Source organism: Mustelus asterias, chromosome 1 (assembly GCF_964213995.1).
Source record: "Mustelus asterias chromosome 1, sMusAst1.hap1.1, whole genome shotgun sequence".
In the NCBI taxonomy this organism is placed as follows: domain Eukaryota; kingdom Metazoa; phylum Chordata; class Chondrichthyes; order Carcharhiniformes; family Triakidae; genus Mustelus; species Mustelus asterias.
In genome coordinates, this window is record NC_135801.1 from 171,022,518 (window position 1) to 171,034,505 (window position 11,988).

The 11,988-nt window shown below is 47.2% G+C and overlaps 1 protein-coding gene across 2 annotated transcripts in view; it reads right to left on the bottom strand.

The window, feature by feature from the left end:
- Positions 1-8,068, bottom strand: part of LOC144500325 (transforming acidic coiled-coil-containing protein 3-like) — a 69,870-nt gene extending 61,802 nt beyond the window's left edge. The window contains exons 1-2 of one of the 2 annotated variants that reach the window (XM_078223060.1): positions 7,986-8,068; positions 397-565 (exon numbers count right to left, since the gene is read on the bottom strand). In XM_078223060.1, the coding sequence (XP_078079186.1) occupies positions 397-564 (168 nt within the window). In that variant the 5' untranslated portion in view covers position 565; positions 7,986-8,068. The remainder of the gene's footprint in view (positions 1-396; positions 566-7,985) is intronic. The other variant, XM_078223050.1, reaches the window with a different exon arrangement.
- Positions 8,069-11,988: the final 3,920 nt, after the last annotated feature.

Consider the following 11,988-nt stretch of genomic DNA (forward strand, 5'->3'; position numbering starts at 1 on the left):
CACATTAAACAGTGATGCCGCTATCAAATATTTTGACTGTATGGGTTCAAAGATTAAGCCAGATAAAAAAAAGGAAAAGATTTCAGTCTTAAAAAGATGTAGCATTAAATTCAGAAAGTATTACTGTACCAAAATAAGTCAGCTGTGAGAGTTGAATGGACCTGAAATGGACTAGGCAAGTGCATGGCAGATACAAATCAGGCTCTTGAAAACAAAACTGGATCAGCACCTGACAGCAGGGCAATAAGGGTGGGTCAGGGGAATTGGACTAACCGAGTTGCTATTACAAAAAGTCAATACAAACATGGGCTAAATGGCCTCCTCCTGTGCAAATCATTCTATTATGCATCCAATAAATCGATCAAGAACCTAATTGGAAAAATGCTGATGGTCTACCTTTGATAATTTCATTGACGCCTTAGGAGGGAAGTTTTCCTTCTGCGACATGCGAAGAATTGATGGCCTTCCTGTAGTTTCCATTGGTATTAGTGGGTCACATTGTTCATCCATTATGTTCAAACTTATAAGGTCGAAAGTAGTGTTTTCATTCAAATACAAACTCATGCTGGTTTCAGGAGAAAAAAAAAAAATCGGATTACTTGAGGGGAAAAAATACGAGATTAAAAATCCCAGCTTTTATTGAACAGAAGGCAGTGGCATCATGGCTTTGTCACTGGACTAGTAATCCAGAAACCTAGGGTAATGCTCTGGGGGTCCAGGTTCAAATCCCACCATGTCAGATGGTGAAATTTAAACCAATAAAAACCTAGAATTCAAAGTCTAACGATGACCTTGAAACCATTGTCGATTGTCATAAAAACCCAACTGGAAGAGAAGGAAATCTGTCATCATTTGGGAAATAAATGCTGGCTCAGCCCAACAAAGCACAAGATTTTTCAATTATTTTTACAGGGGTTGGAGGATGAGAAACAGTGGATACAAGTTGACAGAGCTGGTAATTACATGGATTATTGAAAGCACAGCCAACATGATACAATGTAAAAAAACTACAAAAAGGTGGTACTAAAACATCCAGACAAATCAGGATTGCTTGAAAGTAGTAACTCAACCTGTGCTGACTTTATGCAAGAGTAATCCAGTTCATCCCATTGCCCCATGGATCTCCATTTTCTTCTATTCAATTACTTTATCTACTTCCTTTCAAAATTCAGAGTAGAGTCCATCTCCACCACTTTTTGTAGTACACTTATATACAAAAAGTTCAAATCAAACCCAGCTGTGGTTCAAGTCTTACCTCGTCATTTTCGGTTGCTAGTCACCTTAAATGGTGTCTGCTTGATTCTCCTCCCCACCCCAACTAGCCCCCCTCAGGATTTTGAGCGACATCAAATGTCCCCCTCAACTTGTTTCAAAAGTGCAAAACCCAAGCTTCTTCATCTAGCCTCTTAACTGAAGTCCCCCATCCCTGGAACTATTCACATGGCAGTGGGTAGCACTGCTACCTCAGTGCCAGGGACCCAGGTTCAATTCCCAGCTTGGGTCACTGTCTGCATGGGATTCTTCCAGGTGCTCTGGTTTTCTCCCACAGTCCGAAAGACTGGTGCATTGGCCATGTTAAATTTTCCCTCAGTGCATCCAAACAGGCGCCAGAGTGTGGAGACTTGGGGATTTTCACAGCAACTTTATTGCAGTGTTAACGTAAGCCTACTTGTAACTAAAAGATAAACTTAACTGAAGTTCCTCATCCCTGGAACCATTCACATGGTTCTGTTAGGTAGGGTCTTCAGATTTTGACCCAGAGATGAAGGAAAAGCAATTACTTCCAGATCAGCATCATTGTGACTTGCAGCAGTATTCAATGCACTCATTATTCGAAAAAGCACTGGAGGTTATGGTTTGAGGTGCTGTTGAAGTCTTTGCTGCAGTATGTAAATGGCACAGAATGCAGTCACATCATGCCAGTAGAACAGAGACCATCAACCCACAAATCAAGTGGGTTGCTTTGGTCAGCAGGTGTCAAGCTTCTTATTGGAGCTGCAAATGATGTGGTGGAAAGGCTTCAGGAGTCATTGCTCACTGTAGAATACCCAGTCTGACTTGAGTATCTGTAGCTGATCCAGTTAAGTTTCTGGCCAATGGAGAGATTCAGCAATGGTAATGCTGTTGTCTGCCCAACATTCATGTCGGAGAGAACCACTTGTACCATTTAAGTGGCAGGCAAAGTTAGGAAGTGAAGCCCAAATGCCTAGATCTTGCTGCATATGGGGAGACCAGTTCACCACCAAATGAAGTGTAAATGGAACAGAACCCCCATTTCTGGCCTTGGAGGGAAGGTTTTGATGAAGCAACTGAAAATGGGTGTGCCTTGTACATGACTGAGAAGTCCTGCAATGACATCCCAGGCTGTGATGATTGACTTCCAACAACCACAAACATCTTCCTTTGAGCTAGATCTGACTCCAACCAGTGCAGTTTCCCATGGATCCATGCCATGCTACCAAATGCTATCTTGATGTCAAGTGGAAGTCACTCTTGCCTCGCTTCTAGAATTCAGCTCTTTTGCCCATGTTGGATCAAGGCTACAATGAGGTCTGGAGCAAGGCAACGCTCACAGAACTCAAACAGAGCAGGTGCCACTTGATTGTATTGTCAATCGCACATTCCATTTCACTGATGACTAATGGGTAGCAAGTGACCAGATTGAATTCATCCCACTTTAAGAGCAGCAATTTTTCACATTTGTCAGAAAGAAAGCAGAGTTATAGTCACACTGGAACAGCTTGGCTAAAGACTACTGGTTCTGTAGTTGAAGAGCAGCGAACTAGGAGGAACAAGCCCTTCGGCTCACCAAGCTGGCGCCAATGCATAATCCTTAGACCCACTACTTATTGCCCATCCAGTTTCTATCTCTCTGCTCGCCTTCCATTCATGTACCTTACTAAAGCACAACATCCACTGCCTTTCCTTCAATCTATCTTGTCACTTCCTCAATTCAAATCATTGTCTGCACCAGCTCTGAGTGAGCCATTCACCTTGTGCTGTTCCCCCACCTTCTCCCCATAACCCTGCACGTTCTTCCTGTTCAAATAACAATCTAATTACCTTTTGAATGTTATTACTGGTTATTATTAAATTAATTGTTTTATTCACGTTAGTGTTTAGACCATTGGGAAAGTTAAAGACCCTGTAAACCAGAGTTTCAGAACAAATTAGATTGAGAGTTTTTATGCAATTACAATTGAAGGGTTTAGAAGACTGTTGTGTTTAGGGACTTTAAAGTTAAATGAAGGTCATGCAACCCGATTGGAAGGTTGTGTGACAGCAAGCCTGGGTGGTTTTGATTGTTAGAAATTAAAAAGGGCTCAGATTATTTGACTGGGAAGATGGTGCAAGGTGTTTATGTGGAAGTTAAAATGCACAGATTAAAGTTTCATGCCTTCCCTGTAACAGCTATTGAAAATACTCATCAGCCTGTAGACCTTCAAAGAAGTCAGTGTCTGCTATTTCAGCATGAAAGGCTAACCTTTACTTGCTTAAGCCCCATCACATTCTGCTTTTCGACCTTCACCAGAGGGTGAGCAAGACCAGATTTTTCCAAATCCAAACAAATACCAAAGGTAAGATATGGAGATATGCTATGCAAATGAAGGATTAGCAGGTCAGTTTTTCATCGAATGAGAAAGGGCAAAGAGCCAGGATTAATTGGCAAATATGTATGCAAATGAAGGATTAGAAAAATTGCTAGTTTCTGATTTGCTGTAATTGACTATAACTACCAAGTTGTTTCTCTGCAACGTCAAAACCACTTGCAGGACAGCTGCACAGTGGTTCTCTTGTGCACAAGTCATTAAAGGCCTCATATTGGATTATGCAGGGCGTGTAGCACAATTTGTACTTAAGTCGACTAAGAGTGCCTAAAGTTGCTGGTACCCAGGATCTCTGACATTTACACTTGGGAGACAACACCACCTGTGGATAGATTGTAATTCTCCAAAGTCCCAGCACTAAGTTGAGAATGTCAAATTGTATACAGTGTTGGCAACTGTCCATTTCATTCCACAGTAGAATGTTGTTCGGACTTGAAGAATACCTAATCAGCATTTCTACCTGGATACAAGGCCCGTGTGATTACAGTGCCATGGAGTTTGGCTGAGTGGGAAAGGGTTTCAAAGACATCCCTGAAAGCTCTCAGACAAGCTTAGTCTTTCAAGATCTGGAAGAATAGCTACAGGTAGCAAGTTACTGTGGTTCATTGTGCAGAAGTGTGGGTAGGAGCTTCTGCTTGGATTGGAAAGACCGAATCTGGAGTCCTTGGACTCTGAGCTAGATGGTAAGAGACAAAACTTTTATTTCACTCATTCCACCCAAAAATGCTGAAGGCTCCTACGCTACCTTGAAGCAGCCCAGCAACCATTACACAAAACTGACCATCTGTAAATACCAACAAGCAACCCATCTTCTCCGTATGCAAAAGACACTGGAGAAAGAAGTGAAGCAAAAACAAAGAAAGACTGAATAGAGAGCCTTTCAAAGACAGTACAATCTCAGATCACATCCTGAACCCTTCACTGCAATGGAGCTGGATAACATACTACATAAAACCAAGCTTGGAATCACTGCCAGCTATGACAATATTCTTCCAGACTTCCTCAAACACCTTAGCCCACGTGCCTGCTGCTGGCTGGTTCAATTCCTCAAAGGCAATCTGCAAAGGAAGACTGCCTAAACCTGGCACATGTCCAAAGCCATCAGCCCCCTAAAACTAGGCAAAGACCTTCAAGCTATCAACTAATATCGCTGCTCTCTGTGCTGCAGGGTCTTAAGAGTGTCTCAACTCACTGCAGATAAAGCCAGAGGGTGAAGAAAATCTGAACAAGCTGGTTTTTGGCAAAGGTGAAGCATATGCGACTAAGTCCTTCCCCTAAACTGCATTGAAAATAACCTCAAAACAGGGGCTCTCTTTCTTGATGTCACTGCAGCATATGACACGGTCTGGCACACCGGTCTCCTTCTCAAAACCTCAGGAGTCCGATCTCTGTGGGTTACTGGTGCCATCGAACTATTACTTCAAGATAGATAGTTCAGGGTGTACATGGGTGATGACACAAGTGCCTGACGGAAACAATCCAATGGGCTTCCCCAGTGATTTGTCTAGTCTCAAATCTTTTCATTCAATCTTTAAGATCAACAATCTGCCTCCAACCCTGTCTCAGAAGTTCATTTATGCTGACGATATCTGTGCTACCTCTCAATCTCAGAGATTTTCTAAATTAGAGGCAACACTAAACAACGTTGTTGCAAAGCTGACCAACTACTGCAAGACAATTTATTAGTGTCACAAATAGGCTTATATTAACACTACAGTGAAGTTACTGTGAAAATCCCATGGTGGCAAGACTCCGGCACCTGCCCGGGTACACGGGGAGAATTTAGCATGGCCAATGCACCTAACCAGCACGTCTTTCAGACGGTGGGAGGAAACCAGAGCACCCGGAGGAAACCCATGCAGATATGGGGAGAACGTGCAGTTACCCAAGCTGGGAATCAAACCCAAGTCCCTGGTGCTCTGAGGCAGCAGTGCTAACCACTGTGCCACCCATGGCACCTTCAGCCCAGCAGCAACTAAACAATCTGAAGTATACACCAAAGATGTGCAGGTTAGGTCAATTGACCATGCCAAATTGCCCATTAGTGTCACAGGGATTAGCAGGCTAAATACATGGGGTTATGGGGATAGGGCCTGGGTGGGATTGTCGTCAGTACTGATTCACCTCCACAATGCCAACACCAAGAGGGAACTCAACATCTTCTTGAATGGCAAGAGACTGAACCACAAACAACCATTTATCTTGGCGTTAGCCTTGACCGAATTGACGTGCTCAGATGCTTTTTGTAAGACAGCAGCAAAGATCAAAACATGAAACAACCTCCTCAGTAAACTGGTCGGCTCTTCACTGGGTACAGATGATCAAATCTTAAGTACCATGGCTCTTACCATTGTCTACTTCATAGAAATCATAGAAACCCTACTGTACAGAAAGGCCATTCGGCCCATCGAGTCTGCACCGACCACAATCCCACCCAGGCCCTACCCCCATATCCCTACATATTTTACCCACTAATCTACACATCCCAGGACACTAAGGGGCAATTTTAGCATGGCCAATCAACCTAACCCGCACATCTTTGGATTGTGGGAGGAAACCGGAGCACCTGGAGGAAACCCACACAGACACGAGGAGAATGTGCAGACTCCACACAGACGGTGACCCAAGCCGGGAATCGAACCCAGGTCCCTGGAGCTGTGAAGCAGCAGTGCTAACCACTGTGCTACCGTGCCACCCTACTTGACTGCATACTGTGCTCCAGTATGACAACTCAACTTCTAGGTAGGTCTAGAAGGTAGGGATGTGTTCGGCACAACTTGTGGGCCGAAGGGCCTGTTTGTGCTGTAGTTTTTCTATGTTTCTAACACACACCAGTCTTAGATACCCAGCTCAACACAACACATGCACATCATCTCAGGTACTCAGTGAACAACTCAACTCCGCCTGGCTTCCAGTCCTGAATAACATCCTGCCCCTCACATGAGGGAGATTACAACAAAAAAAGCTCCTGGATAATGTTTATGTCAACCAAAGCGTGCTGCTAAACAAGAACCATACCAATCCACTTGTTGCTCACCTCCCATCACAACGGCCTGTATGACCACAACCAATGTGCCAAGGAATAACAGCAGAGGCCCTGTGACAGCAGGAATGGAACCAACACACTAATTACTTGGAATCTGAGATTTTAATTGCTTACATATTTCTAAATTTTTCACTCCGAATGATTTCACAGAGTCCAAAGCTATAGTAAAATTCATCTTGAACCACTGTTACTTTGTCTGGTTACTTGAGGGGAGCAATAGCTTTAAATGGAAGAAAACCATCGTAACCTTAACAGAGGCACTGGTCTATTAGCACATGATCTCTATGCCAAAATCTGTAATCTCATGACCGGGTTATGCAGTAAATGCAGCAATGACCACATCTCTTGAGATGATAAAACTGCGATGGCCTCAGCCTTGAGACTCCAAAAACCTCGGGTTTTAAGGCCACTGTCTGAGAAGCTGGGATCAGTCTAGGGACAAAGCTGGATCTTATTAAATATAGCACCTTGGACACACACAAGTAGTGAGAACGAAAGGAGGAATATTGAACCAACAACAAAAATAAAAACTTTGCTGAGTGTGTTAGAGAGGTGGGTGACACAGCCCGGCTAAGCTGGCCCCTTCTTCCAGGATCCATATGGCCGGAGGAGGTAAGGAGCTGCCTCTCCCACCCTGACACAAGGGGCATTTCCATAGCGCCTTTAAACAGAGCCGGGGACGCCGGTATTGTCCATAAGCGGAAAACAGCAGAGTGGGCGAGTGCGGGAAACCGGGACTATACACAGGGAGAAATGCTGGACACCGAGCCGCGGGAGCTAACCCGGTAAATGAGGCGCCCGGCTCGGCAGCACTTACTGCCTCCCCCTCTTACCCACTGCTTCACCCCCCACTCCCTCTGGTCTTCCCTCACCCCCCACTCCCTCTGGTCTTCCCTCACCCCCCACTCCCTCTGGTCTTCCCTCACCCCCCACTCCCTCTGGTCTTCCCTCACCCCCCACTCCCTCTGGTCTTCCCTCACCCCCCACTCCCTCTGGTCTTCCCTCACCCCCCACTCCCTCTGGTCTTCCCTCACCCCCCACTCCCTCTGGTCTTCCCTCACCCCCCACTCCCTCTGGTCTTCCCTCACCCCCCACTCCCTCTGGTCTTCCCTCACCCCCCACTCCCTCTGGTCTTCCCTCACCCCCCACTCCCTCTGGTCTTCCCTCACCCCCCACTCCCTCTGGTCTTCCCTCACCCCCCACTCCCTCTGGTCTTCCCTCACCCCCCACTCCCTCTGGTCTTCCCTCACCCCCCACTCCCTCTGGTCTTCCCTCACCCCCCACTCCCTCTGGTCTTCCCTCACCCCCCACTCCCTCTGGTCTTACCTTACCTCTCTCCCGCTCCCACTCCCTCGGGTCTTACCTCTCCTCCTCTCCGCTCCCGGCCTTTCCTTCACGCGCTAAGTTTAAAATCTGACCGTTATTTGCCGCCTCCAATCCAGAGCGGCGGTTCCTGTGGGTGAAAGGTCACACTGCTTTCAAACTGACCAATCAGCAGCCACACCGCTCGGGATGCTGAGAACCTCGCCACTGCGCGTGCGCGGCTTAATTCCGCCTGCAGCTGTTCAGTGCGGGAGGGGCTGCCCCTTATGTGTACAGCCCAACTTGTCCCATCCTCCACCCTCACCCTGTGTGCAGCCCAGGCTGTCCCATCCTCTACCCTCACACTGTGTACAGCCCAGCCTGTCCCATCCTCCACCCTCACCCTGTGTGCAGCCCAACCTGTCCCATCCTCTACCCCCACCCTGTGTACAGCCCAGCCTGTCCCATCCTCCACCCTCACCTTGTGTACAGCCCAGCCTGTCCCATTCTCCACCCTCACCCTGTGTACAGCCCAGCCTGTCCCATCCTCTACCCCCACCCTGTGTACAGCCCAGCCTGTCCCATCCTCTACCCTCACCCTGTGTGCAGCCCAGGCTGTCCCATCCTCTACCCTCACACTGTGTACAGCCCAAGCTGTCCCCCATCGCCTCCCCCCACCCTGCGTACAACCCAGGCTGTCCCCCCACCGCCTACACTCCCCTATGTACAGCCTGTCCCCCCACCGCCTACACTCCCCTATGTACAGCCTGTCCCATCCTCTACCGTGATGTGGAGATGCCGGCGTTGGACTGGGGTAAACACAGTAAGAAGTTTAACAACACCAGGTTAAAGTCCAACAGGTTTATTTGGTAGCAAAAGCCACACAAGCTTTCGAGGCTCTGAACCCCTTCTTCAGGTGAGTGGGAATTCTGTTCACAAACAGAACTTATAAGACACAGACTCAATTTACATGAATAATGGTTGGAATGCGAATACTTACAACTAATCCAGTCTTTAAGAAACAAAACAATGGGAGTGGAGAGAGCATCAAGACAGGCTAAAAAGATGTGTATTGTCTCCAGACAAGACAGCCAGTGAAACTCTGCAGGTCCACGCAACTGTGGGAGTTACAAATAGTGTGACATAAATTCTGATTCTAGGATCGCATGATAAAGACTCAGGAGGAAAAAAGCAGAAATATTTATGTGAAATAGTGTGACATAAACCCAATATCCCGGTTGAGGCCGTCCTTGTGTGTGCGGAACCTGGCTATCAGTTTCTGCTCCGCGACTCTGCGCTGTCGTGTGTCGCGAAGGCCGCCTTGGAGAACGCTTACCCGAATATCAGAGGCCGAATGCCCGTGACCGCTGAAGTGCTCCCCAACAGGAAGAGAACATCTCATCCGCTTCATCCTGGACCACAATATCTTCACCTTCAACAACCAGTTCTTCATCCAGACACACGGAACAGCCATGGGGACCAAATTTGCACCTCAATATGCCAACATCTTCATGCACAGGTTCGAACAAGACTTCTTCACCGCACGGGACCTTCAACCGGTGCTATACACTAGATACATCGATGACATTTTCTTCCTTTGGACTCATGGTGAACAATCACTGAAACAACTATATGATGACATCAACAAGTTCCATCCCACCATCAGGCTCACCATAGACTACTCTCCGGAATCGGTTGCATTCTTGGACACGCGCATCTCCATTAAGGACGGTCACCTCAGCACCTCACTGTACCGCAAGCCCACGGATAACCTCACGATGCTCCACTTCTCCAGCTTCCACCCTAAACACGTTAAAGAAGCCATCCCCTACGGACAAGCCCTCCGTATACACAGGATCTGCTCGGATGAGGAGGATCGCAACAGACACCTCCAGACGCTGAAAGATGCCCTCATAAGAACAGGATATGGCGCTAGACTCATTGATCAACAGTTCCAACGCGCCACAGCGAAAAACCGCACCGACCTCCTCAGAAGACAAACACGGGACACAGTGGACAGAGTACCCTTCGTTGTCCAGTACTTCCCCGGAGCGGAGAAGCTACGGCATCTCCTCCGGAGCCTTCAACATGTCATTGATGAAGACGAACATCTCGCCAAGGCCATCCCCACACCCCCACTTCTTGCCTTCAAACAACCGCACAACCTCAAACAGACCATTGTCCGCAGCAAACTACCCAGCCTTCAGGAGAACAGTGACCAAGACACCACACAACCCTGCCACAGCAACCTCTGCAAGACGTGCCGGATCATCGACACAGATGCCATCATCTCACGTGAGAACACCATCCACCAGGTACACGGTACATACTCTTGCAACTCGGCCAACGTTGTCTACCTGATACGCTGCAAGAAAGGATGTCCCGAGGCATGGTACATTGGGGAAACTATGCAGACGCTGCGACAACGGATGAATGAACACCGCTCGACAATCACCAGGCAAGACTGTTCTCTTCCTGTTGGGGAGCACTTCAGCGGTCACGGGCATTCGGCCTCTGATATTCGGGTAAGCGTTCTCCAAGGCGGCCTTCGCGACACACGACAGCGCAGAGTCGCGGAGCAGAAACTGATAGCCAGGTTCCGCACACACAAGGACGGCCTCAACCGGGATATTGGGTTTATGTCACACTATTTCACATAAATATTTCTGCTTTTTTCCTCCTGAGTCTTTATCATGCGATCCTAGAATCAGAATTTATGTCACACTATTTGTAACTCCCACAGTTGCGTGGACCTGCAGAGTTTCACTGGCTGTCTTGTCTGGAGACAATACACATCTTTTTAGCCTGTCTTGATGCTCTCTCCACTCCCATTGTTTTGTTTCTTAAAGACTGGATTAGTTGTAAGTATTCGCATTCCAACCATTATTCATGTAAATTGAGTCTGTGTCTTATAAGTTCTGTTTGTGAACAGAATTCCCACTCACCTGAAGAAGGGGTTCAGAGCCTCGAAAGCTTGTGTGGCTTTTGCTACCAAATAAACCTGTTGGACTTTAACCTGGTGTTGTTAAACTTCTTACCATCCTCTACCCCCATCCAGTGTACAGTCCATTCCACCCCTTTCCCCCACCACCTACCCCCTTCCCCCACTGCCTACCCCCTTCCCCCACCGCCTACCCCCTTCCCCCACCACCTACCCCCTTCCCCCACCACCTACCCCCTTCCCCCACCGCCTACCCCCCTATCCTGTGTAAAGCCCAGCCTATCTTCCACTGCCTACCCCCTACCCTATGTACAGCTCAGCTCATCCCCCACCTCTGCCCTGGGTACAGCCCAGCCCGTCCTCCACCTCTGCCCTGGGTACAGCCCAGCCCATCCTCCAGGAGTCTCGCTTCCTTCACCTCTGCCTGGGTACAGCTTAGTTCAGTTCATCCTCCAGGAGTCCTGCATCATTCACCTGTGTGGTCACCAGATGATGTGGCTTACCCTTATCAAATTGAATGAAGTGTCTGTTAGTTTATATTTGCAGATTTATGGGAACCAGTTAAATGTGGAAATTTTAAGTGTAGGCTTGAGGAATTTGGAATAGGTGTGAGAATTTTATCATGATGTCACATCACCCCCAGCTAAAGAACAAAGAATTTGCAGGTGGTAATAATGTCTTTGGGTGAGAATGCATTTGAGATTTTAAATTAACAAAGAATAGCTGTTGCCTATAAAATCAGGCATTAGAAAGTGGCTTAAATGGGAAAAAAAAGTTACGTTATAATAAAAGAAAATGAAGGATCTTGTTTCTTGTTTTAATCAACTGATTGGGAGCTTGTAGTGCTCTGCTGTTTTAAGGAGTTATAGCTGCAAGAGAATGCTGAGGATTAATTGACATTTCATTTACAAGCTGTCAGAACCTCTGTATTTGGTTTGTTTTATGTGGATGTTCGTAGATTTGTTTTCTAATTGCATTGGGCTATATTAGGGCGGCACGGTAGCACAGTGGTTAGCATTGCTGCTTCACAGCTCCAGGGTCCCAGGTTCGATTCCCGGCTTGGGTCACTGTCTGTGTGGAGTTTCTGCGTG